General features: G+C 40.3%; 1 protein-coding gene across 3 annotated transcripts in view; it reads left to right on the top strand.

Moving 5' to 3' along the window:
- The window catches only part of nsmfb (NMDA receptor synaptonuclear signaling and neuronal migration factor b), a 54,592-nt gene extending 41,400 nt beyond the window's left edge, over nt 1–13,192 (top strand). For all 3 annotated transcript variants that reach the window (XM_037778735.1, XM_037778732.1, XM_037778733.1), the window contains 2 exons: nt 2,738–2,813; nt 5,485–13,192. In XM_037778735.1, the coding sequence (XP_037634663.1) occupies nt 2,738–2,813; nt 5,485–5,582 (174 nt within the window). In that variant the 3' untranslated portion in view covers nt 5,583–13,192. The remainder of the gene's footprint in view (nt 1–2,737; nt 2,814–5,484) is intronic.
- Nucleotides 13,193–26,461: the final 13,269 nt, after the last annotated feature.

Below are 26,461 nucleotides of genomic sequence, written 5' to 3'. Positions count from 1 at the left end.
TTCAATGCCTTACATCTATAACATGTGGGCCGCTGCTTGTGTGTGCAGCTTTCAACCATGTGATTTTGAGAGAAAAAAACATCTATGAAACTATTGACGTGCATTCCAAATGGTTTTAACTTGTCGTAAGAATCTACATGCCAGCTATACTTAGGTCCAAGAGCAAAATACGACATATTCAGTGGAACAACGCACGGCTGAGGAGTTAGGGTCCACAGAGCTGCAAGAATCAAACCAACATCTTCCCGTTTTTGCATGAATGCCATTTTTCAATCATTTGTTGGCCACGCAAAATGATTTTTTAAAGCACTTATCAAAAATATTTTTTTTCACAAATGTTGCCAGACTGGCTCCGTAGGTTTCTCTGTAGCTACTCACTTAGTTTAACAATAGCATAAGGGTTAATAAGATCAGATTCACTGCTCTAGTAACAGCAGTAGTAGTAACATTTTACTTGCTAACAGCTTCCTTGCATTAGCATTTGCAGCTCTGACCACAGCTCTGAAACATCATGCTCTATTGATGGCCTGCCACTGTAAAGCCTCAGGGAAATGTCCAGGTTACGCACCAGAGCAGGTAACCGAGCTCCAGTTCTACGTTCAGTTCCTTCATTATGATCAACAGACCATATGCCTGCTCGCTGTGTACCTGCTCCGCATTTAGAGCTATAATATTATCAACAGAGAGCTCATTTACAGTATGACAGATCTGTTTGTCTCTCACAAATGTATTTTTTATGGCTTGAACAGATTTCATCCTCCATATATCAAGAGATACAAACTTATACAGACAGGCTGGTTGCATGGCAACCTCACAATGATGACAACACAAGATATAGTCTGGGACACAACCCCCGTTAAACCGGCACTAAATCAACAACTGAAACTCAACTCACATCTACAGTACATGTCCCCACCACTGAAAATGTTCCTAATATTAAAGGAAAGGGGCCTTGAAATTTTTAGAAATGTACCCACAGTTTCTCTCAAGGAATAACATGAATGTTAAATGTTTTGATAACCAAGATTACAAAATAAATTTCTTTGCAAAATATGACCAATTAGTTTCCTACATTTTCTGTCATGTATAAAAATATCTGATCGTACATCTGAGGCAATATAGGGAGTTATCTTGCTGCCAATAAAACAATTTATATACATTTTTATGTTGAAACTCTGAGAAATCTTAGATTTTCCAATAAAGGAAGAAAACCAAAAAGCATGAAACATCATCCCTCTTTGAACTGACGGATGCACGGCATATCCTTCTGGTGATGAAACCTGCAAATGCCGTTTTGGCTGCTCGGCTCCATGTTTGATGGCACACCAGCTGGCACTGGACCAGACCCCAGGGAGTGAGAGTAGGGACAGGGATGACGATGTGGAACAAGAGGGAGGAGGAGGAGGAGGAGGCAGTCAACGTGTGCAGAGAGTGTCATCAGGTCTGACAGGCTTCCAGATAAACACACGGTAATGGCTGATGTGCTCATCTTGTGTTATGGCTACGTAAAACGCTTTGCAAAGAACAAAAGTCCAATAAAAGTGTATTGAGTCCACAGTGAGGGGAGCCATTTATCAAATCCACATTTCTTATTTTATTTATTGGTTTATTTAATAGGGAAATAATACACATTGCTATAAATGAGTTAGCCAAGAAGCTGTATTTCATCTGTAGTCCGTGGACAGATGTCCCAGAGTCACCCTAAAAACAGAATATCAAATTAAAATGAACATTGAACGTGTCATCCAGTGACATTGCACATTTCAAATGCTGCCTAGAGAATCTCCATCAGTATCCCAAACCCAGCGTGAGCTACTGATGATGCTCTGATGAATCATCTGTAGACTGTCTTAATGATGGCGCGGTGACACAGGTTCAGCCCACTAAGCCCAGTCTCCAGGAACAAATGTTGGCATTGTACGTTTCTGCAAACCACGGATATGTGGTCGAATATCAACATTTTTGCAGAGCATGTGACATAGTATATCTATTGACATTTATTGGAAGTTAAGTGGAATAATAACGAGTATAAGAAGTGAGAAAGCTCACTAAGGACGGGTGGGAGGGTTGGTGAACGGGGTCAAACAAACAGGACTTTTTAAGGTTGGTCAAAGATCACTGTGACCTAAGAAAACCAGCTTTTTTTGCCACAACTCAAGAATTCATATGCTAATTATGACAATTTCACACAAATGTCTAACAGGGTGAAATGATGAAGTGATGACATTTTGGTCAGACATGGATGTAAACTGCAACTTCACTAGTTGGCGGAGGCATATAACCATGAGGTGCTAATTCTAGTTATTCCTGAAGTTATATTTCCTCATATAGAGATATGAATCATAACAATCTATATCAGCTTTTAAAGGCAGGTAGAGTTTAGGTGTTGTATTGATGTGACCCTGCTCTGCCAGGGCCCTTACCTCACTATGGATCCACTCTGACAGATGCATCTATATGGACCGAAAACATTACCATAAGTGCCTTTCACTTATACTCAGCTATTGCAATGTAAGTGGCACATTGACCTTTTCACATCCACTCAGCCGCAGTGCTGCATGAAAAGAATGAAAGTGCTGCAAGGACCTCCTCCTGCTCTCTGCATACAGGCGTACCTCTGCACCACCACCACCACTGGTTTGTTTGTTTTCATTTCAGGATGCCTGATGGCGTTTGGAATGAAGTATTCCATCTCTGTAACTCCTCCTCTCTGTCTCTCTCCCTCTTTCCCCTGCAGCTGATTCAGACTCTGATGAAGCTGATGAGACCCTCCTCAGTCGAATTCAAGTCCCCTCTAGAGCTGTCTGCAGAGGGTGAGAGCACCACACGCACATTTGCAAATAGTTACAAACTCAACACAAGATAGATTTTCTGCAGATATCTTTATTCCATCTGTGCCACAAAATAGTTTCACGCACATCATGCACACACACTAAAAACATACATACAGTATTGCATTGATTCGGCCTCACCTGTACACTCGCTGAATGTTAATAGTAGCTATTAATCAATGGCAGTAAGCCGCTCAGCTAGGAAGACAGCACATTAGGGAACATGAGCATATATGCAAACGTGAACTCTGCATCCCTCATCAGTCATTTTCCCGACATCTACTGTACTGACGCAATGCTAATTATTTCCCTATTAAAATGTCATTATCGCCTCTATGTGTTTTCCCACCTTTCTTTTTCTCTCCATACATACAACCTGTGATACTGTGAAGAAGCATTCAGCACTTATTGTGTTTTATTTATATGACTGCACTGAATGTAGTCAAGTCAAAGTTTATTATAGCCCAATATCACACAGCATGCCTCAAAGGGCTGTACATATATTAAAAATAGCAATGAGCAACATTAACAAAACACAAAAAAACATATAGAAGTGAGATAAACTACACACAAAGCATTACAAATGGAAAAAATAGACAATACATACAATAAAAACAATAACAGCATTAGCAAAATATACAAGAAATCTACAGAAACCATAGTTGATATTTTAGGGCAGACTAAATGCGGTTGAAGGCTGATGTGAAAAGATGTTTTTGAGTTTACTTTTGATTGATTCGACCGAGGTAGCCTCTCGAATCTGAGTAGGAAGACGATTCCAAAGAAGGGGGACTTGGTACGAGAAGTGCTGTACTACCTACTGATGTTGTATTTATTTTGGGAATAGTCAGGAGACCGGCTTTTTGAGGTCGTAAAGCCCTTGCAGGTATGTGAGGAGTGACTAGAGGTGATAAGTAGGATGGTGCAAGTCTGTGTAATATCAAGTTAAAAGTAGGATCTTGAAGTGCAGATCTAGCATGTACAGGGAGTTAATGGAATTAAATAAAGACGGGGGGGGGGACTATAGTAATGTAGAAAGAAATTACAAATTAAAAAAAATAATTTAATACTACAGGTCAGAGATCAGCCCTTAAACCTGTTGCTGACGAAAGCCAGAAGCTGAGATGTTAGTTTTTTTAATGCATTTTGCATATGAGGTCATCTTTTGCGGTTAAGAGATTGCTTTTTGCATATTGACTCATTGAATAAAGTGCACATATGTTGCCTTGAGGACAGCAAAGCATTTGTTTTCTAGGTGATAGATCAGAAGGTATGATATTAGAATTTATTGGCATGCAGCTGAGGCTCATGGGAATGTCATTATAATTTATTATAATTATTATTATTTTGTCCTGATGATGGCACTAGACAAAAAGTCTAGCCTACTGGTGGCAGTCGAGGAAAAGTCAGGAGATCACCTTTCTTCCCTAGAGTCATGCTGTTTTCGTTGAAAAAAAAAAAAGAATCATCATAGAGACACAAACATTGAAAAGATTCACTTTCCCAAGAAAATTGCAATTTCTAAAAAATTAAAGTCAACATTAGGTTTAAAATACAGTTTGCTGTCAGTAATGATATAGTACCAGTACCATTTCATGTTTGGACAAATGGATGACCTCCTAAAGGCAGCAAGCATGTCCTTTATTTTAAAGATACCAATGCAATGATTGATGGCGCCATGACAGAAAATCATCTACAGCTCAGTGACCCAGATCCTGCTCCCGCCACAATCACAGTATTGTCAGCAAAATTGATGACGTCTAGATTTCCATCAATAATCTGAGTACGTTTACATTGATCTCACATAATACATCACAACCTGAACAGAGAACAAATCTAACAACAGCAACAACACTAAAAGCAGACATGGTGTTCACTGTGATACTTTAAAACTTTCATGTGTCTTCCTTTGCTCTTTCTGAATCACTCCGCATCTGAGAAAAGAAAATGTTAGACTAATGCGTTGTCGTGGTTGCTTAGCGACAGGGTCACGGGGTGGGGGATCACTTCCGCCAACATGGAACAACCGGCTACAAGATGGAAACATTAAAGGTTAACTTCGATGGAGGAGTAGATTGAGCAGTGCAGGAGGTTCCACAGAATATGCGAGCAAGCAGGAACGCAGCAGAAATACACTAACCACTGCCTCCACAGCTCCACGACTCCTATAAACTATCCGACGCGGGTCTTGACACGAGAGAGAGATTACGGCCGTAATAGTGTGAATCCTCTCTCCAGAGCTATTGGCAAACCTGACAACAAAATAAGGTACAGGCCTGGTACAAGTAAAGTCCTCCTACTGACACTGAACAGTTTCTCAGTGGTTGAACAATAAATGGCAACATATAATAATGTCAATAAAGAGCCTAATAATGAAATCAATATTAGGCTAGCCTGCGATGAAAAAAGAAATACGCTAGCTGCTATAGTGCACGTTCCTAAGCAACCGCCGTTCCATAGCAACCGCCTCCGCGTCACGTCGGGCAGAACAACACTCCTTAGCTGTGATATAATCACAACATACCACAGCCTGGCCGTCCTCTTAATGATCAGCAGAGTGTGATATAATGGGTGGTGCTAGGTGAGCTCAGGTTTTCCCATTAGTGAAATCTTGATCTTGTTTTTTTCTCTGTGTTGTCTCATCTGGCTGCAGGCAAAGAGATGATCGAGATGTACTTTGACTTCCGTCTGTTCCGCCTGTGGAAAAGCCGTCAGCACTCGAAGATGCTGGACTACGACGACCTCTTGTGACTTGATGCACGTGCTGTCGACTTGTCGGCCGGTTATCTCATGTGTGAGCCTACTGCACGGTGACAGGGCGTTTGGTTTAAGGGCCCCCCTCCCCCCGAGAGGCTCCTAGACGGGCTCTGTGGCAGAGCTGGAGCAGCAGCAGCGCAGTTGGGTCTTTTTTTCCCCTCTGAAGCGACAGGGTGGCCCTGTAGATTCTGCCAGCGGTGTACTTTTTCTCCCTTATCCATTTTCACTTTCTGCCTATCTCTCAGAGAAAAGAGAAAGAGAGGGATAAGAAAAAGGACGAGAAGCGATGGGACTCATCATCCCTAGCCTAAATGTGTCAGAAAACTGGAGTTAGATTCCTGAAATCAGAGAGGATATTAGATAAAAGAGTGACAGATGAGAACAGAAGGAACTCCTCCTTTCTGAGTTTTTTTTTCCCTTTAGCCAACCTATCTGCTCTTTTAAGATGGAGGCTTGAAAGGATGGAAGTATTTTCTTTGTCAGGTGTGGAAATTATTCACAAGGGGATTAGAGCTTATATGTAAATAAACAAGTGCTTACCGGAGCCTTAGAGAATAGATTTCCAGCATCTCTCTCCATGCTATCATGTGAAAATCTAGACTTTTAATTAGTCTTATTCAAATTTAGAGTTGTCTATTTAACACAGCTTTTTTTTAAACTTCAAAAAAAATGTGTTAGTATTTCGTACAGACTGTTGTATTAACTCAGGTTAAATCCCTTGTTTGATACTAAGAATTGTACTCACTGTTGGCAACATACTGTAGATCAGAATCCAAGGCCTTCATAGCCACACAGAGTCATCCTCAGCGGAACGTTAAGACTGTCAGGGATGTCATATTTTAAAGTGTGTGTGTGAAGCGCGGAGGTTTTCTATATTTTCATAGTCTTTCAAGTCAACTGTAGCCGAACAGACAGATGTATCCATGCATGTTTCACAACATTAGAGCATTATGTTTGACCCTGCCGAGCCAACACTAGCTGTTCTTTCTTGAGCTGTTGGTTCGCAGCTGCTGATCCTTTTTAGTGTGTTTATCTTGCATGTGTGTGTCCATAGCATACTTGCAGTTTGTCGCTCTGTGAAGAGGTTGCAGGTGGAGATTATAGACTCTTTACACCGTGGCAATGTCTTTATAAAAAGTAGACAAAAATACATTGATAACATACATACTGTATATTATTATTTAAACACTTGAATTACTCACATTTTTTGGAGTAAATTAGAATTTCCTGTTTACGACTTAACTTGAATCACTCAAAGTAGCAATGGAGTGGTAGAGGTGATACTTTCCTTCGAGCTATTTTTGTTTCTCCTCACCACCAAATTGTTGTTTTAGTTTTAATATACTCCTTTTAATAAACCAGTGCTCTGGCATTTCACTGAACATCACAATACAAAGGTCTGTTGTCCGAAAATACAGTCCTTGCAATACCCATTTCTATTATCCATTTTAAAACATCAGGATACCTTTGCTAGAGTTGAAATAAAATGTATTTTGTGTTAACATTACAAAAAACTTAAAGGCACACTCCAGCAATTTAGAACTGCACTTCCGTTACGTTGGGGGACCAATGTTAGAAAAAAATATTGTACATTATCGTAAATAATCGTCAATCTGTGCAGCAGAGGCCGATATATCCTGACTTTTAATACCTACTGTGGGTCAAACTCCAATAAAACTTGATCATCATCTACGTTTCCCATGACGCAACTGGACGGCATCTTTTTATTGCCCTCCCTGCCTGGTAAATGTCCATGTCTTTCGAACTCTGAACCCCAACATTTGTTGCAGGCTATTTCTGAAGCCCAAGCTGAGAAACCCTAATGACATCATGAGACACTATCAGGGGTAATTTCTCCAACTTTAAAGTGAACTGATCTTTAAAAAAAATTGGTAGAGTGGCCCTTTAAGACTTCACCAGACAGATGTCATTAAAAGTTTTACACTCTGTCCTCCATTATATCAAACTTCGGGCCATTGTAACCAAGTTTACGACAAAGGCCTTAATTCGCCTGATGCTGCATTATTGGCCTAACCTGTATTTATTAAAAAGTAATTCTATTTTTCAAAAAGCAAGGGCTGACCCCATTGTACTGTATAGCTGGACAATATTCACAGTAATGGTAAATAACAATAATAAGTGCCGCATAAAGTTACTTTAAACTAAGTTTTTGGGGGAGAATGCTGTTTTAAAGCTTATATAATCGCCGGTATCTGTTCTGATCAAGAGTATTGTCAGATAGGGTGAGTGACGTTTGCATTGCTCCATCTCAAGCTTGAGCTGAGGCGGCCATGTCCTCTATTATATATCCGCCTGCAAACATGCAGCTTCATCATTTGATAAAACTCCTTGTATGTGTGTGTTCTTGGATTTACGCCTTTCTGCAGATGTGTTCACAAAGATACGGAAGAATGATGGGAAACCGTCAAAAGTCAAGACTGTTTGCTCCTCGTTTAACTTAGATTGAATGATTCAGGAAAGGAATTTCAAGTATGGTAATATGTGTCATTCATCCACATATGCTTCCTAACTCTATATAACCAAGCTTCCCTGCACGCTGTAAATGTGTGCGTCATGACCATGGTTGACTGAGCCTTTTCACTGCTCATGTGTACATCCATGTTTTGTGTTGTTGTTGCTTCCTGATCCATGCAAGTCAACTGAGCTGGAAGAAGTGTTCATTGTATTGGAGTGTTAGAGGGGATCAGATGCCAACACTATTCATCTTAATGCATCCATGAGGACATAGGGGCTCTATAAGGAGAGCTTTGGTCCAAAATGGGACATTTATGCATTTGAAATATCCCGTTATCGCCACAGAGGATGTAAAACATGCTTTTAAATATTATTGAAGATAGTAAATGTCTTAAGAACATTGTTTTATAGTATAACTGCTTTTTACAGAGGGCAATAAATACTCCTTTGGAAGTGTGTCAAATGGAAGGTTAAACTGTTTTATCCAAATAGGTTTTTTGGACTGAAGCCCTTTAAGTGGATGAAGGACAAGGAAACATCGATACTATCCTTTGCATTATCTGGTTCCTATTATAAGAGTGGGTTGTTGTTGTTTTTTTTTTCTCTATTGAATTATTGTATTACTGTAAATTATGTTTTAGGTCTGTGCTAGTGTTGCATAAAAATGCATTCATACTGCAGTCAAGTCATGGTTGTGCCACAAAGTAGCATGTATCACTAGATGACTGTCACAGTAATTGTGATCATTTTGTATAATTACTGTAAACAACTAAGACCATAATGGTATACAATATGTCCAACGCGTTCTCACTTCCAACTTGTCAAATACCGATACTTGGTCAATGACCCTACGCTTCAAACTTTGACGCTCTAGGTACCCCCTCTAGCGTCAGTTTTGGACGTGTCAGGGATGGCGTTTCAGTTTTCTGCTCATTACATGCATAGAGTCTTTTCAAAATAAACTTCCGTGTTCACAGGAAACTTACAGTTTGTGCTCGATACACGCATACAAACTTCAAACATAGGTTTACTTAGATTTTAGGTCTACTTACGCAACAAAAGTACTTGGTTAGGCTGAAAAGGTCGTGGTTTGGCTTAGTAGAAGTATGTTTGTTACGTAAAATTAGCATGTTTGTTACGTGACTGGCGTTGACTTTTCAGTTTCACACTAACAGAGGTCTCCTGGGTGAAAGTCCTGTGTTTGATTTAAGATTTGATTTGACAAAATGCGTGACTAAATAGCAGCACAGGTTTTATAGCACCCTCCTCCTGGTTTGTGCTATAAAAAGAACCCTCATATAAAACTGCTGAGATAACCAGGCCTTTATTTCTGAAGTCTCTCTCGCTTTTTCTATCAATGCAATCTCTAAACTTTTTCCATGTTCACTTGTCCTAACTTGTCCTATATTCAGGATATTTCCACTGCACTCTGGTTAACTGAAATACTTTGTACATTGAGTTCTGGTAAAGGAGGTTGCTCTTCAACAATGGGATTCACGGTGGAGTGCTAGACCCAAAATTCAATTAGCATAAGAAATGTGATCGGGTAGCATATCCCAGATTTCAAGATCAAGGTGGACAAAATACAAGTTTCCGTCTATTAAAGTCAACACATCCTGCACATCACATTAAAAGCCTCCCAGCAGCTCAAAGGGCATAATCCCATGAATTCTTGGTAGGCTTTTAATTTGTAACATCTGCATTGTTTGCATATGTGCTGAGTTTAACTGACGGTAACTTAACAGCGCTCAAAAAAAAAAAGTAGAAGCAATGGCATGCTGGTTTTGTACTGCTGGAATTAGTGCTGTGGAAATATATTGCTGAATTTATTACGTGAACTAGTACAGGTAATTAAATCCCTCTTCAGTATCTCACCCTTTTTGTTTTTGCTGGCTATTCAGTCGGCTATACTGGCTTTTATTTGAAATGCTTATTTTATATTAATTTCGTACTGTCACATATGGCCAGTAGGCGCTGCCACTCTTGCTGATAATCTTGCTTGTTCACAGTATTTATACCAACTTCAAAATTATAGTAATGTCCATTCATGTTAAAACCATAGAACACCTTACCTCTTTCTTTGTGCTCTTTGTGCATCGTAGCCCAGAGGATTACATTTCTCAAACGTTATATATCCTGACTGCTTGTATCACGTGAGATTGAACCTCTTTGCTGTCTCATGTGCACAACTATGTTTTAGCTTAAGGTACGGTAGGATCTGACCTTTGTAATTGTTGTACATTCAGGGTTTGCTTCATGCTGTTTAAACATCACCTACTCTCCAAACCTTTCTTCTGTAGCAGTATGCCGTGTATGAATATTGCTGTATGGTTATTTAAATATGTAAAATGTACAAGGTAGGGAACATTGTTCAAGGTATTGTATTAGTCTGTAATACCTGTGGATTTTAATGACTATTGATTGCAGTACTGTGGATGATGGACAGAAACAAAGTTGAGAAGTATGGAGGCTTGACCCAGCAGAGTGCAGTCTGCCCACTGCTTGGCTCCTTTGTATTCTACTGGAGTGCCGTCTAGTACTAACCCTGCTCATATAGAGGACTCCTCTGCTTTCTCCTCTGCTTTCTCTTTAGTTTAAGTAAAGGCAAAACCCCAGAGCCTAATTACATACCTTGTTGTAACTGCATCTCAAGTCAATATATTTAATCCTGCTCCTGTGTTCGCTTTGATTGCAAGCTGAGTTGCACAAAAAATGTACACAAGCTTAATGGATTCCTAATGATTTTCTGATCACAATGAAAACGAAGACCTTGCTGACGAGACCGGAGATCCATTATAGAGCTCAGCCCCGAGGCTGTGATCACACAGGACGTGCTGAAACACAAAGCATCATGAAGCGAGACTTAGCTTACCAACCTGAAGTAGTGCAGTAGATAACATGCTGCAAAAAGAAGAAGAAAACAACATTAGCAATGCCGCGTGCTGCTTTATGACATCATCTGAAGGAGAACATAACCTAGACTTTTATAACCGCGGCCAACAGCTTTTATGGGTCTATTCCACATTGATGTAAAGTGGAAAATAAAAAACAAGTATTCTTTGTGATCACTAACTCTCGATTGGTTGGATATATTCCCATATTACAACATTTATATCACTGTGGCTTGAGGTCACATTGCATTTACAGTACACTTTCAATTAACCGTTTTAATCGAACTCTGGTGTGGTTCATTTGGGCAGTTCTGAACGCAGTAATCAAACCCTGGTGCAGAACCGCTCCAAGACCACATCAAGACTCAATTGCAGAAAGTGAACCAAAACGCAGGGGATATGGGCTTCCTGTGTGGGCATTTGTTGAAATGGACACAGGTTAAATGACAGGTTAACATGAGTGGGAGAAGACTAACCTGGACTTCTGTAGAAGTCCGATGTTTGCTTGACATCTTGGCCGAAGAGAACGTACACAACAATAGTGATGCAATGAAGTCATTGGAGATAAACTGGAGGAGAAGGGATTTGTGTACAGATCAGTGCCGATTCCCTGTAGAAGTGGCGCTACTGATTCGTACACGCGCCTCAGCAATCAATGTTTTTATTCGGTCCACTTTAATTTGTGCACTGTGAAACCGAACCAAAGTAAAACATTTCACTCTGATTGGGAATAGCCAAACGGACTATGGCTTGTGAAAGCGTCACCTCATTAGTCATGGCTAACATGTTACCAAAAACCTCTTATAGGCTACAGCCAATGCACAGGGAGCAACATTAGCACTCATTTGAAGTTGTGGTTTTGGCAATCCGACAAATATAAGTCCAATATTCACACTCCTTTCAGCTGTTTTGGCTTCACCAACTCCTGAGAAAAATATTGGACTCTTAACTGCTCCACGAACTTGCTAACTTTGTCTGGTCTGCGGTTTGGTGATGGGCAGGCAACATACAATGGGTTAATCAGAGCTTTCTAGCAGAAAACAGCTGGTTGTTGTGGCTGTAAACTGGGTTTATTGGAGTGGAATTTGTTTGCCGAAACACCAAAATAATGAAGTACAATAGGCTACAAATAATTCTTCCGTGGTCCATCACTACAAGAGACCCCCATAGCTTAATATGACAAATATTGACTATTGCAGCTCGCAGCTTGGAGAAAGCAGGAGACCCCACATTATGTTTTTTGTAACATTAAAGGAGTTGAGCAGGAATAACCTCAAAGAGTCATACGAGGATAGTCTTGGCAATCTTTTTTTGGGTGCCGGCAACTTTGAGACAGCAGACAAAACCTCAGCCACGAAGAGATTACTCTGATCTCCAGAAATGTCAAGACACTCTTTAATGAGGACTTGTATTCATATTAGTGCAAATCGATTACACCGGAGTTGAGCGAGTGAGCAACACACGCAGTTTGACTTGTCGCACTGGCTCACTGAAGCAGCCATTTCCATTTTTCTGAGAGCATAATTACACAAATCAAGAGATTGATCTTTGAACGCCTCCCCCTCGCCTGTTATTTTCCAAATGAAGCTGTGTGACACCACTGAGAAAAGAAGACACGTCCCCCCAGCTCGAATTGTTAATAAGCATTGTTGTGCCCTCCCCGCTGCTCTTGCCGGTTCCCGTGAAGATTGCTAGGGCTCAGTTGGGAGCGTGATTGAGTTTGATGAGGGTGATGGATTGATGCCGCTTTTGATTGCCCTGACACCTCCAGTCGGGCTGTGATTGTATTTCGGGAAGAGTGGAAAATTAGATGTGTCTATGTAACGTCTGTTTCACTTCGCATCAACTTGCAAGTCATCTAACTGAGCATTACATTTTGGAATAGCTTTCTTAGACTGTCGGAGTGATAGATGTTACAATAAGGCTCAAAAACAGGTTTATCATCCATGTGTCTTGATTGATAAAGTCTAGTTTATTATGGAAGGTATAATAGCAATTAACTTTACTGTGTGTCTGGTGATTTTGATACTAGGAAGAGTTAATAATATATCTGGGTAGCTTTCCTGAGCTTTTGGGTTCTTCCTTATAGAATAGACATTATAGATGGAACTTTAATCCAAACTTATTGTGTCTGAACTACTAACAAAGAAATGTTGTTGCATTGCACAATGTTGGTAATAACCTGTGATAAAAAATGATTGTTTTTAAAGCATTTTTCCATTAAACCTTAGCTCTACACAGCATGTTTCATTGTGTTATTGATTGAGTGATGACATTAATACAGTAGAAAGGGTTAGGGTTCTACTCTCAGTGGAGCTCAGTGGGTAGCAGGCAGACACACTACAGTAACACCACTTTTTCTGAATGTGTACGGGCTCATGCTGCAATGTGCTTAGAATGAAAGTCAATAAATTATCTAACTTATTAATGTTCACTTTGTGTGCAAGTTGCATGAAATTTCCCGCCTGACCGTTCATGCAGTGGATTACATTAAATTATACTTTATTAGTCTCGGTGGAGAATTAGATCATTGCAACAAAGAGATTAGTCTGGATAAGACTAAGAAGATATAGAGAGTGCTATAATGATACAAGACAAAATATGAATATTTGGAATAATCATCAAATGTCTGACTTCTCATCCATAAAAATCTAAAGGGAAGCCATTCAAAGTTGCATAAAAATGACTGAAAATCTTGTGATTAATTGTAAAACACATGGGTAATTTGAAATTGGGTAAAAAACATACAAGCTGAACTAAATTTATGAAAATAACACACATTCTCTCACACAAAAATACTGTTAATAGAAACCCTGAGAGGGCTTTCCAAAGCACAACTTGATAGCTCAAACCATTTGTTTTTAACCAGCTGTTTAGCCCCAGTTCTCAAGAATCACTAACACACAGAAATAACACAACACAGAGATTGTTGCCACACATAATATAAATGTGTCCTGGAGTGCACATCGTAGCCCCACTGTGACAAACAAATCTAATTATTAGCTAAACAGACGGAGTTAACATATGTGCAGAGGCTGCAGAAATGCATTGTTAGCTCTCAGATAGGAAAATGTCCAGATGGAGGATTCATTAGAATCATGCTGAGATTCATGACCGGCTGCACGACTGACCGGGTTCAGATGTTAAAGGTACAGACCAAACAAAAACACTTGACTGTATAAGCTGATTGTGAATTCACTGCATATTTGTATATAGTACAACAGCACACACACACACACAGACATAAAGGAACACAGGAGTCAGCAGCCTTACAGTAACCATCATGTGATGAATAATTGAAGAGAGGATGGAGTGAACCAGACCACACAAGCACAGGAACAACTTTGGTGCTGAACACTCTGGGAAGAAGCTGCAGAGAGAAAGGCTGAAAGGCGAGTGAGGACCATCTGATGTGTAAAAGAGAGAGAGAGAGGAGGGTCAGGAGGAGAACCTGTGTGAAAGAGAGCAGGAGAGAAGACACAGAGAAAAGTTTTGAGTAAATTCTGACCATCTTTTATCTCTGTGTATTCAGCCCCAAAGTTTCACAATCCCTAATAATAATATTTTTTATTTGGTGGTGCCTTTTAAGACACCCAAGGACACCTTACAAAGATAAAATAATCCTCAAGTATATAAAAACAGCCAGACATGACAAAAACACATGTATGCAGACATATATGATGGACTGAGTTTTTGAGGTGTGATTTGAATGTTGTAACGGTGTCAGACTGCCGGATGTGTGGAGGGAGGGAGTTCCAGAGGGAGGGAGCAGAGCAGCTGAACGCCCTATAGCTCCCATGGTGCTGAGGCGTGAGGTGGGGGTGGTCAGAAGACCAGCTGAAGATGAGCGCAGGGAACGGGAGGGGGTGTACTCCTGAAGGAGGTCAGTGAGGTATAGGGGCGGGCGAGGTTGCAGAGGGCTTTGAGGGTGAGCAGAAGGTTTTTATAGTCAATCCGGTATTGAACAGGGAGCCAGTATAGTTGGATGAGAATGGGAGTGATGTGGTCGGAGGATCTGGTGCGGGTGATGATTGATGAATTGATGAATCGATCCGGGATGTAATGCGTTAGAGACACCCAGTAGGATTTACTCGCACCATTATCTGATTCTGATATCGAAGTCTCCAGATCTCTGATTGAAACTGGAGGCTATAAGCTGCATCTTCCTGACTGGGGGAGTTTTACACCCTGCTCCAGTGTCAAAGGCTGTAGTAAAGTTATAGTACAACACAACACACTTTACTGCAGCCCTGACCTTCAACCCCCCCCCCCCCCCCCCCCCCCCCCCCCCCCCCCCGTCAGCCCCCTCCTCTTCACTGACAACTATCATTCCTGGAAGCTGGTCACAGAGCAGATTTTATGGATCCTAGAAAAAGGCCGTTACAATGACAGGCTTTAAATCCTGCTGCTGTTTGTCCTGCAGCGCCTCTCAAATGGGATTTCCACTGTCTGGATGAGGTAGTGGTGCAGCACGAATTACAATAAATACAATCAAAATGCAATAAATGCTTCATACTGTATGTATAGTTTCAGAAAAGATAATTTCATTATGTCCACGAAAGTGTTATATGTTTTTAATAGACTTGAATGCAGAGTTAAACACAAATTCTCATATTTGTGTTCTAATGAGCAATAACTATCAACAGCTGTTATATTTACAATATTTCACTGTGACAGAGTTATATGATGATTTGTAATCTAGATTTCGTGTGGAGAAAAATAAAATAATGCAATGACATAATCCCATCCTTAATATGTTGTCCAGGAGCTAGTGTAAGCATTAAAGACAAAGAAAAACAAGAACATCCCTCAATAATACAATTAACTGACATAAAGATCCAGAGTGGCATCCGGGGCAGTGTGCTACTATGTCTTTGAAGCAACTGTAAGATTTTATATGTGATGTTAAGTCCAACTACATGCCTGCTCTTATTTAAAGCCCATTTCATCTGACATCTATCTCAGATTCCAAGATCCTATATACTGTAGGCACACATCTAAAATACCACCAAGGGTTTCATCAGATACACTGGTGTCTTCTTTCTGATTGTCATCCAGCCATCCTTCGTGAACTTTCAATACAAAGTAGTGCAAAAACTAACATCGCTTAGTCGTCCTCCATGTTTGTTTACACTGAAGTCACGTTTGATTGCGAGAGATTTTGTGAGATTTCTGTTTTTTTAGTACTGACATTTGTTGTTGATGAATGAATCCGTTAGTGTGTGGTGTGCTGTTTTGGCAAAATCATTGCTCTCCACGCACTCTAGGAACACGACTGTTAAATTTAACATAACATGCCGTTATGTGTGGGCTCTCTCACATTTTCAAAATCTGTTAAGATTTGAAAAATCTTTTAGTGTGGGCCAACCTTTACTGAGCCTCCTTGTTCCAGTTTCAAACTGAGCTAGACGTCTCTGCAGATCTGACTGTAAAAAAAAGAATGAATGCTGCCAGTGAGATTAACCTTTGCCTTGTTTTATTATCCTCACCCCATGTTTCTGCTGTCCTGTTAGCCGTGTCAGCCCTCTATCTCTCTGTAGCTTTCCATCAGCTCTCCATACTCTCGCTTTTCCCCTCTCTCTCTCTCTCTGTTTCCTACATATACACACTCACTGACACTCCACCCTTTGTTTGAAGGTTAATTGGGTTGAACCCCAGGTATAGATCATACCGTTAAGATCAATCAGGGTGTGTGTGTGTGTGTGTGTGTGTGTGTGTGTGCGTGTGTGCATGCGTGTGTGTGTATGTGTGTGTGTGCGCGTGTGTGCGTGTGTGTGTGTGTGTGCGGGCGGACAAGGCTTCAGAAACTCCGAGCGTTTTTGTGAGAGGTTGATATTGACTCCATCATCGTCCACCATCATTCTCATGCGCCATGACATCATTACCACATCAACACAAATCTCATCAGCAACTTCATCATTGACCTTAGCCTGGCCTCTTTACCGTCACTCTCACCGCACACTCGGTCTTCCCTGTTTTCATATGGTTGAGCCCAGTTATTATTTGACATATACTCAGTGTCTCTTAAAATGAGGTCTTAATCTCAATGGGATTTACTTATATACTTTCTTAGATAAAGGTTATATATTGGACCGAATGAGGTACAAAGAGTGTTTGTGACGCTCAGGAAAATGTTTTATTTGTTTTACAGCTGAATCTTTTTGCAATGATGGCGTAAAAAAAAGTAATTGGGCCAGGTGGTGTCATGTGACCTGCAGTTCTGACTGTGGCCACAATGCAAAAAAATCTAGCGGCTTTATTAGCTTCAACCACAAAGTAAAACTGAACTGTTAACTGAAGTATTGGACATTTTGTTAGACTAAAACCCAGGGAATCATCAACCTTATTAGGATACATGGACTGTACCACATTTTGTAACAATCCATGTTGTAGATGCTGACCTATTTCACCAAATAACTGGAGACTTTGACATGCCGGTGGCGCTACATAGCATCAAAGTCATTCACCATCTCTGGACCTTGAACATCTGTACCAAATAAACGGTAATCCATCCATTAGCTGTCAAGATATTTCAGTCTGGACCAAAATGGTGGACCGACCAATAGTACCGACAAGCACGGTAAGAACGGCTCTCAGCTTGGCATCCATCTTTATTATACAGGACTGGACAAGGTGGTGATGGGGGGGGCACTCAGCTGATTCCCCCATCATTAGTATGCTAATAAGACCATCATGCCACATGAGGCCTATTAAAAGGAGTATAGAAGGCACACCAGGTGAAATACACTAGGTCCACCCAGTAGAAGTGTCCTCTGGGTGCTGCACTGGGCTGGATGCTGATTAATGCTGGTAAGCACCATAAATAGGACTCTGGTTCTTTGTTTGTAGAGATAGAGAAGAATGTTGCATTCCTTTAAGCTTTTTATTGAGGTGCCACTTCTCCTGTGCAGTTTATCTTTACAGTATTTGTATGATTTGTCTGCAAGGATGTCATAACAGCACTATAAATGTGAGTGTACATTGTGATGCTTACATAACCTCTGTATCAGCACCGTACTTTGGATTAGATTTGCTGCTATGAATGCAGTTTTTTTTCATTTAAGTTCCTGTGGGCCTGCATCTTAAAACCTGCTCTGCTGCTACTTCAACTTTCTGCACAGGTAGATATAGGTAGAAATATAAAGTATACAGTTACTGCATCACTGTCCAGTAAAAACCATGTGTCTCCACATATGTGAACTGGTGATTCTTCTATTTTTCATTGTTTAAGCTTTTCGGGTATACTTTACTTTTTGGGTCCCATAGTTCCCCAATAGTTTCCCAATATGTAACTGTAATGTCTAAGGGAGGCTCCAAGAAGGGACTGTGTAATTTGGTACTAATTAAAGAAAAATGGAGGCAGTGTTTCCAATTAACTGGCGGTTTAACCTTTAACCAAACAAACCAATTAGTGCACAGAAGGTCAGCTGGACATGCAAACATATCAAATGTCTCTTTCTGTATAGTTAATTATAATCATAAACATTTCAGCAGTTAGAAAATCGGCAGTAGTTATCAGCAGTTTATTAATAAAAGCATTACAACTTATAAACTTATAAAGCTGGCTCATTAGATGTTCCTTAGCCTTTCTTTGGCTCGAAAAAGTCTCGGATTATTAAAAACTGCATCGTCACAGAGCTTAAAACAACACTGTTGTTCTTTTGTTGGACCGCTTTGTTCGGCTCCTGTGCACAGTCAGCGCTCCACCTGTCTTTGCTGTGAAACCTGCGTCGGTAGAACGCTACCTCACTCGACCCTGGGGAGCTCAGAGGGAAAATAGCGAGATGGTAGAAAGAGAAAATCAGCTGAACTCGTGCACCTGCTGGCCTGTTACACTTCTGCTGAGTATATTGTTATTTTTTCCCCTTTTTTCTTTGTGTATTCGGTTTTCTTGTGACAAGACCTGATGCAAGTTATACAGTACTGTATGTCTGCAGCTGACACAAGAAGCTGGTTTACTTTAATCAGCTCAAGTTTTGGAAGCCATGTATTAATAAAAAAAATCTTTATTGTCCACAGATGTGGAAGTTTGCCTTCGGCGTCACATGTAACACATCATAGCACATCACAATACATACAATAAATAGCACAACATGCACAGTATACACAACAATAACGGACATGTCCAATGTGAATGGTAATTACAAATTTAGCAAAGCTCAGACAACACCCATCTTCAATGCGTTGATCCAATCGCAAGATGGTCTTTAGTTTAAATATGTAGGCTATTCTCTATTGGCTGTAAAACTTGAAGGGCAATCAAAAAAGGTTCCTAAATATTTAAACCCGCCTTCTGCTTCAACAGGCTGATTAATCAAAACAGGGGGAAGATAATGGCATTGTGGTGACTCTCAATAACCAGCTGCTTAGTCTTACTTCTGTTAATAAAAAGGGCGCTGTCTTCACACTACTTAAAGCTTCAGTAGGCAGAAAGTTGCTGGCGTCATTTGGCAAAAACTCGATCATAACTTTTCAGCATATTGTAAATCAAGTGTTCTAAGAGAAAACTAGACTTCTGCTCCTCCTCATGGCTCTGTTTTCAGGCTTTAAAAAATCTAGCCCCTTGACGGGAGACTTTGGCCAATCACAGGTAATTTCAGAGAGAGTGTTCCTATTGGCTGTGCTGCGGCTGGTGGGCGGTGCTTGGTATTTCCTCAACAGATCTCAACATGGCTGCCGGGTCACAAACTTTCTCATTATACAGCTAAACAGTGCACTACAAGATGAATCTGAGACCATTTGGGGAGAGAAATAGTAATTACAGTACCAGAATTTTGATTCGTATTTGATCAGCACTGCCTAGTTTGACCGTTTGATCGGATTTTGCGAGTGATTGACAGCTGGATCTCATAGACGGCAGCTGGACGGCAGACTCCAAATCAGCTCTGATTGGTTGTTTTCCTCCGGTCTGTAAAATGTTGCAGATGCCATTAGGAGCACCGGAGGACACCGGAGGAACATGATTCATTTTCAGATTACTTGTCTCATACTGTCAGGATATAGTGACCGTTTCATAAAAATAGCTTATTTTAATCATATCTGCTCCATTCTACCCACTGCAGCATTAACAAGCTCATCAATATGGTTGAAACATGTAGACCAATTAACTGTGCCCCCTGCCTGCATAAGACCAACTAGCACAATGTCATCAGCATATTTATACAATTGGCAGGTTGAATTCATAATTAGTATTTCATTAGTGTATAGGCAAAACAAAACAGGTGAGAGCACACAGCCCGGGGGGGGATAACTGTGTCAGAGGTAATACCACTGCACCTACCTAAAGAATGGGTAAAATGAGGATCATCAAATATTCAAGATTTTTAGTGAGCTGAAGAGCTCTTTTAGTGATAGACTTGTTATGTCCAGGTGAAGTATTTTAATGAACATTGTTGCTGACTGTTACTGTCGATGATGAGGTTGATGACCTGATGTTGATGACTAGGACTGTGGTAATGGTGTCATATACTACAACAGTCACATTGATTGTTTTTATGTATTTATTACAGTGCTGTGCCTTCCCCTTAGTTTGTATTGCCTTGAGATCATTATAAATCATTGTATTTTCCAAACTAAAGCTCCTATAATATCATTAAGTCACCAATTATCCTAAAGTGTGTGGAGCCTAGACTCACAAGCTGTGTTCAGAGATTGCATAACGTTCTCCTTGGGGGGTATAATGGAAGCAACCTCTCCAGTGCCTCTTCCAACTGGGTCCAGTAGCTAATTCACACTCTTGATTGCACTTCTCATTTGTCTAATCAGGCTGTCTGTAATCGCGGCAGGGCAGGCAGTCAAGCAGGAGGTGGAGGTGGAGGTGTGACAGAGGCCGGCAGGGCAGAGAGAGGGAGCACAGTGTGGGGGGGACAGGAAGGCCTCCTGTGGCCGACCCTGTTCAGCCCTGCAGCATAGGGATCCGGCTGGGCCTGAAGAGAGGACTGAAAACTCTTTATTTGTTCACTACTCCACATCAACACGTCCTGTTGCAAATGTGCACATTTAGTAGAATAGAGATCAGTTTAAAGCTACGTTGGGACTGAATGAATCCTACCAGGAGTAAAACACATTTATGTGAGATAGTAAAAAGTGTTTACAAATAAAAATGGATTTTATTATGTTTGATTTTCCGACCATCCCTTACTTTCTCTGAGCTATAGCACAAAAATCTGGGCCCTATAGCCTTGCCCACTCCCTTTTTAATAAACCCATTCTCACGCCTGTGCAAATAACTGAAACAACAACTAAACGCATGAGACACACGTGAGACAACAAAGTCTTTAAGAAAGTCTCCACAATCTGAAATCTCTGCGTATTTCATCTGTCCTTTTTCAAACATACGTTCATCATTTATAATTACTGTGTGAAGCTTTCACTGTGAGAATTTAGCACATGAGATAACATTATTTCCATCACAGGTTTTTTAAGTCTTCATCATACCCTGGGCATTAGACTTACTCTGGCCCCTACTGACAAAGGATAACCAAATGATCTTTGTCATTTTAATGCAGCCCACATGGCAGAAAAAAATGTTGGCATTGTACGTTTCTGCAAACCACACACGTTGAATCCCCGTAAAAAAATGCAATTCTTGCAGAAATCTCCAAATGTCAAACGTTTTTGATACCAAATCCCAGCATGGCTTTTTCTATGGTGTTCCTCAAGGTCTTGATGTCTTATTCTAACTCATTTTGGAGGGTTTATTGATCATTTTTATCAATTCAGATGGTAAAAAATAGTTGGTATCAACCCCAAAATTGCTGCAACAACTTATGAGACATAATAGAGCACGGGGATGGTCGCTATTTACTTCTGTCATAATGTGCCTCTATACACTTTTATACTTTATTTTAATTAATGAATTAAATAATTCATGTTTATTTCTGATTTATGACCCACAGTGCTGAGCTGCATCTCAAATTAATCGTCAGGTTCCCAGTTTTCAGATGATGTACACCACTTCTACTGTTGATGCTATCTCCCCCTAAAGACCCCCTGTACCCCCCCTAAAAAGGACAAAAACAGGTCTATAGTGGGTCTTTTAGGGTTATTCACAGAGACACAGAAATACAGTTCTTGTAAACTCAGCTTTGACTAATGTATCAATGAAACAAATGTCATAAAAATCTGATGGGTCATAGGCTTTGGTGCACGAACAGCTTGAATGTCCAGTAGTCTGGTATGACAACAGTCATACCAACTCAGAACTTACTTTGATCAGTTAGGTCTCCTTGAACAAAATGTTCAGGTTTCAAAACTTCAAGTTTTATAATGTTTACATGATTAGCTTTTTATAAATTCTGTTAAAGCTGATGCTTCATGATGATAATGAGGATGAAAAATGTATAAATACCTGCCAAAATAAATTAAAATCCACTCATGAGAGAGGACACTTGTAAGGACACTCTATTAGAAAAATCTGCTTGTTCAGCTGCAGCATCCTATTCATCAGGCACTGGCTTGGTCAAGGACCCAATTAAAATTTCAGAAGCAGGTTACATAACATAATTTCATGTGTCGAACATTTGCCCTTTTAACCACACCAACAATCAATCCACCATGAAGTCTCCACTGCACAGTGTGAGGTGCAGCAGTAATTATAACTGGGTTCATATGTGAACACGTCAGCGGGGTTGTATTCCAAAGTCCTATAAACCGTGTTATATATTACATTTCAACCAATTACTGTTCCAGTATAGAGCACCCTGCCTTTAGTAGTTAGAGTCAGATTTCTGGTGTTGATGAGAACTTGACAGATTTTCCTATATCTTCAATTATTTTTACACTGGTGTTAGTGGAACTGGTTTGATTTATATCACGGATGTGTGGACGAGGCTGAGAATCCAAACACAGACACTGAGGCACAACAGGTCAAAGAAAATCAATGTTCAATGTCGGACACGAGAGGGAAGTCCAAACGAGCAACAAATCCAGAGGAGCAAAGCAGGCAGGCCATGTAGCAACTCATAACGTATTAACAGTGCATAATGTAATCATTTTTAAATAAAAGCTCATAATGTAATGAAACCTTGAGCGCATGAGGTAATAACAGTTTTGTTCATAATTTAATAAGTTATTACATTATGAGAACATTATTACATTATAAACTTAGCAAAAGAAAGTTGAATAATGTAATAAATTCAGTGCATAACGTAATAATTGAAAGCACAGGAACCCTTTAGTTTTACATGACACAAGTGGAATAGTTAATTTAAAGCAACTGGACTTTGTCTGTTTGATCAAGAAGACATTTTCATCAATCAGTTCCATATTGATGAAGCTTCTTGGATGTGAGACTACAAGACATCCAGTGACCTGGACAAATGAGAACCTTTACAGAGAATCGCTGTTATATACATATCCAATAAAGTTTCAGACTTGTTCAGAGAGCTTTTCTTGCATTTCTTAAGTACTGATTATTACATTATGAGCTTTTATTACATTTAAACTATTACATATGAGCTTTTATTACATCTAAATTATTAATTTATGCACAGTTATTACGTTATGAGTTGCTGCAGGCCATAAAACGGCTGCATGTTAACACAGAGGTGGCAATTATCAGGCAGAATATCAGGAGGAATACAGGTGATGGTACAAGTAGAGTATAGATACCAGTACAGGTACAAGTATGAGTACAGGTACAAGTAGGCTACAGGTACAGGTACAGGTACAGGTACAGGTACAGGTATGAGTACAGATACAAACAGATACGAGTACAGGCACAAATATGAGTACAGGTACAAGCAGGCTACAGGTACAGGTACAGGTACAGTAAATACGTAAAGTAAAAAAATATATATATATATATGCATGTTTTGCATATTTTACATTTGAGATTATACAGATAAAAACGTAATTTGGGGCATTATTTAGTTGTGGATTCAGCAGCCCAATTTAGGAGGAAGACAGTCAACCATCAAATCTCGCACATATCTGCCAGATTAAGGATGACCTTCGAGGTCAAGGTCAAAGATTTTTAGGAGGTGCATACAAATTCATCTGAATGCAGGAAAATGAAATGTTTTGACGCTCAAAGGACCCTCAGACCCCCCGCTTCAATGTTGAAATGAAACCTACGCCTTTGGTGTGTTAAGTACACCCGGGGGGAATGAGTTTCTTCCACGTCCTCTCCGTGACATTCCTTTGAGACAACTTGACACATTTTCCTCAAAGCTGTAGCAGTAATTAATCCAATTTTCTTCTCTTCCTGCTGCTGATACCAAGATTAGTTATTTTAGCTATTAATTACAATTTAACACTTTTATAACATGTAAATAAGAGTGATATAAACAGCAGCAGTTGTGATTGAAAACAAATAAAAAGTTCTCACTAGGGTTAAAGGGTTCGACTGTACTTTTGTAAAGAAGCCTGGAGATGGCTTCAGATAACAAGACTAAGAGAGCACTAAGTTTATTTATTGTCCTGAATTAGTGACTCTGAATCAGACAACGTCCCCCCTGTCTCTGTGTCCCCTATGTCCCTGGAGTTGTCCTGTTATTTACTGTCAATGGATCCGCTCCAGGATTTGTCTCTGGATGACATCATCTCTACAGTCTCTCTTTGTTTAAGGAGAGACTTGTCCTCAATCACAAGTTAGACCCGAGCTGCACCACATGAATAACAAGCACGAATGTGAATCTATTGGAGTCAATCTCCCCTTTAGTAACATCTTAAGACGGTGGCAGTGTGGGTTATTTTATATGTTTGTGTTTATACGTGCATCATATGAGCATCCACAAGCCCCAACCATAACTGATGGACAACCTGCAAACCCTTTTGGTTCTCTCCATCACTCTCACTCCCCCACCATCTTCTGCATGCTGCAGTCACTTTAAAATCCGTCTTGGCTGCACTTCATCACTGTTCGCTCACATTCCCTTCGCTTGGAGTCCTCTTTCCAGCATAAGAGCCATCTTTGGCGGATAACAAACGGCTCTGTCACCGAGGCCCAACAACAATCTGGCGCTGCTCTGCCAGCCCTGATCTATCTTCAACCGTCCGCCATTGGCACACCAGTAAATCCTCCGTCAGCGGGCGCACTCCAATTACAGAACACAACAGTAATGTACAACCCCGTTTACACCTACTGAGAGCAGAAGGAAAGCTTTCTCAGAATACTGATGAAGCTCTTGTGGTGGTGGTTGGGGCGATGGTGTCATCTGTAACTATGTACGACCTCCAGGATTGGCCAGACTCCGTCTTTGCCCTCTCTTACATTATTGTACATTTTATAGATATATCTCCTTCTTCCAACTATCCATTAACGGCACGCCTTCACAGTCAGGCATGTTCACTTTGCCTTCCAGCTCTCTCAGCACTTTAAGGGTCAGTCACTTCCAGGGAGACAAATGAAAAACCGGGGCCCTCGCGGGGCCCCTAAACCATTAAGTGAATGGCTGGTCTGCTGAGGTCTCTGAACACCAATGACTCCTCCAGCATGTTGGTCAGTTCCTGGACAAACCTTACTCCAGGGAGTTCACCAATCCTGTTCATTAACTCTGATTGAGCTGACAGTTTCCGATTACAGGCGTGTGCGCTGAGGTGGTTGAAATGAGTTCTACAGATACATGATGGTCATATCTAGAAGGAAACCCTCAAATTGCGAAAGTCTCGCATATGAGCACTTGATTCAGCACGATGACCGTCTCAATGGCAGACATATCGCTCTGTATTTTTGTCGATATGACTTTACATAACACAAATACAAAAATACGTTTGTGGGTAGTGAAATATTTGCAGATCATGGTACATATTTGTGAATTGTCTTCTGTGGATTACAACTATTATCTACAGATCTGCTGCGGTACCAATCGGACAAAATGCTGTAAACAAACAGGAGGAAAGTTACAAATGTCATGTGGCCCATAAATCCACAGGAAGCGATCTGCAGATGCGCAAATATCATTCCATGTGTCGAAATAGATGCACAAATGCGTAAATATCACTTTATATATATAAACCTTAAAATATGTATTTACAGAGTAAGTTATGCGTATTTGCAAATCGCCCTTTATTTTTGTGGATGTGACTTTACACAACACAAATACAAGAATACATGTTTGTAGGTAGTGAAATATTTGCAGATCATGGTACACATTTGTGGAATGTCTTTTGTGGATTACAAATAATAAAGTCCAATAAAAACTTCCATACGGGAGCCGCCTCAAATGTTTCTTGTCTCGCTGACTTTGAAACAAATCTTTTTCCAGTTTGGAAATACTGGTTTGAGCTGTCAGCTAAAGTGTGGAGGCAATTTCTGTAAAGAAGGACTCGAAAATCAAGAGAGAGTCTTTTAAAGGTTTAATAAACACTTGCAAGTGGGCAAACAACCATCAACATAAATGTTCAAGGCTGAGAGCCAGGAGGCTCTCCGTTTCGTGACATTTATACCCTTGCGTGCAGGCTCACAGTCGTATATCTCACATTGTCTGTCTGACTGACACTTCTGTCCTTTTTAGGGTTACTTGTCCTCAAATAGACGCTACAAGTTCGTTGACTAGGTGACCG

This window comes from Sebastes umbrosus, chromosome 8 (genome assembly GCF_015220745.1).
Source record: "Sebastes umbrosus isolate fSebUmb1 chromosome 8, fSebUmb1.pri, whole genome shotgun sequence".
NCBI classification, from domain to species: Eukaryota; Metazoa; Chordata; class Actinopteri; order Perciformes; family Sebastidae; genus Sebastes; species Sebastes umbrosus.
The sequence above is the reverse complement of the archived record's forward strand: the minus strand, read 5'-3'. Positions and strand labels throughout refer to the sequence as shown.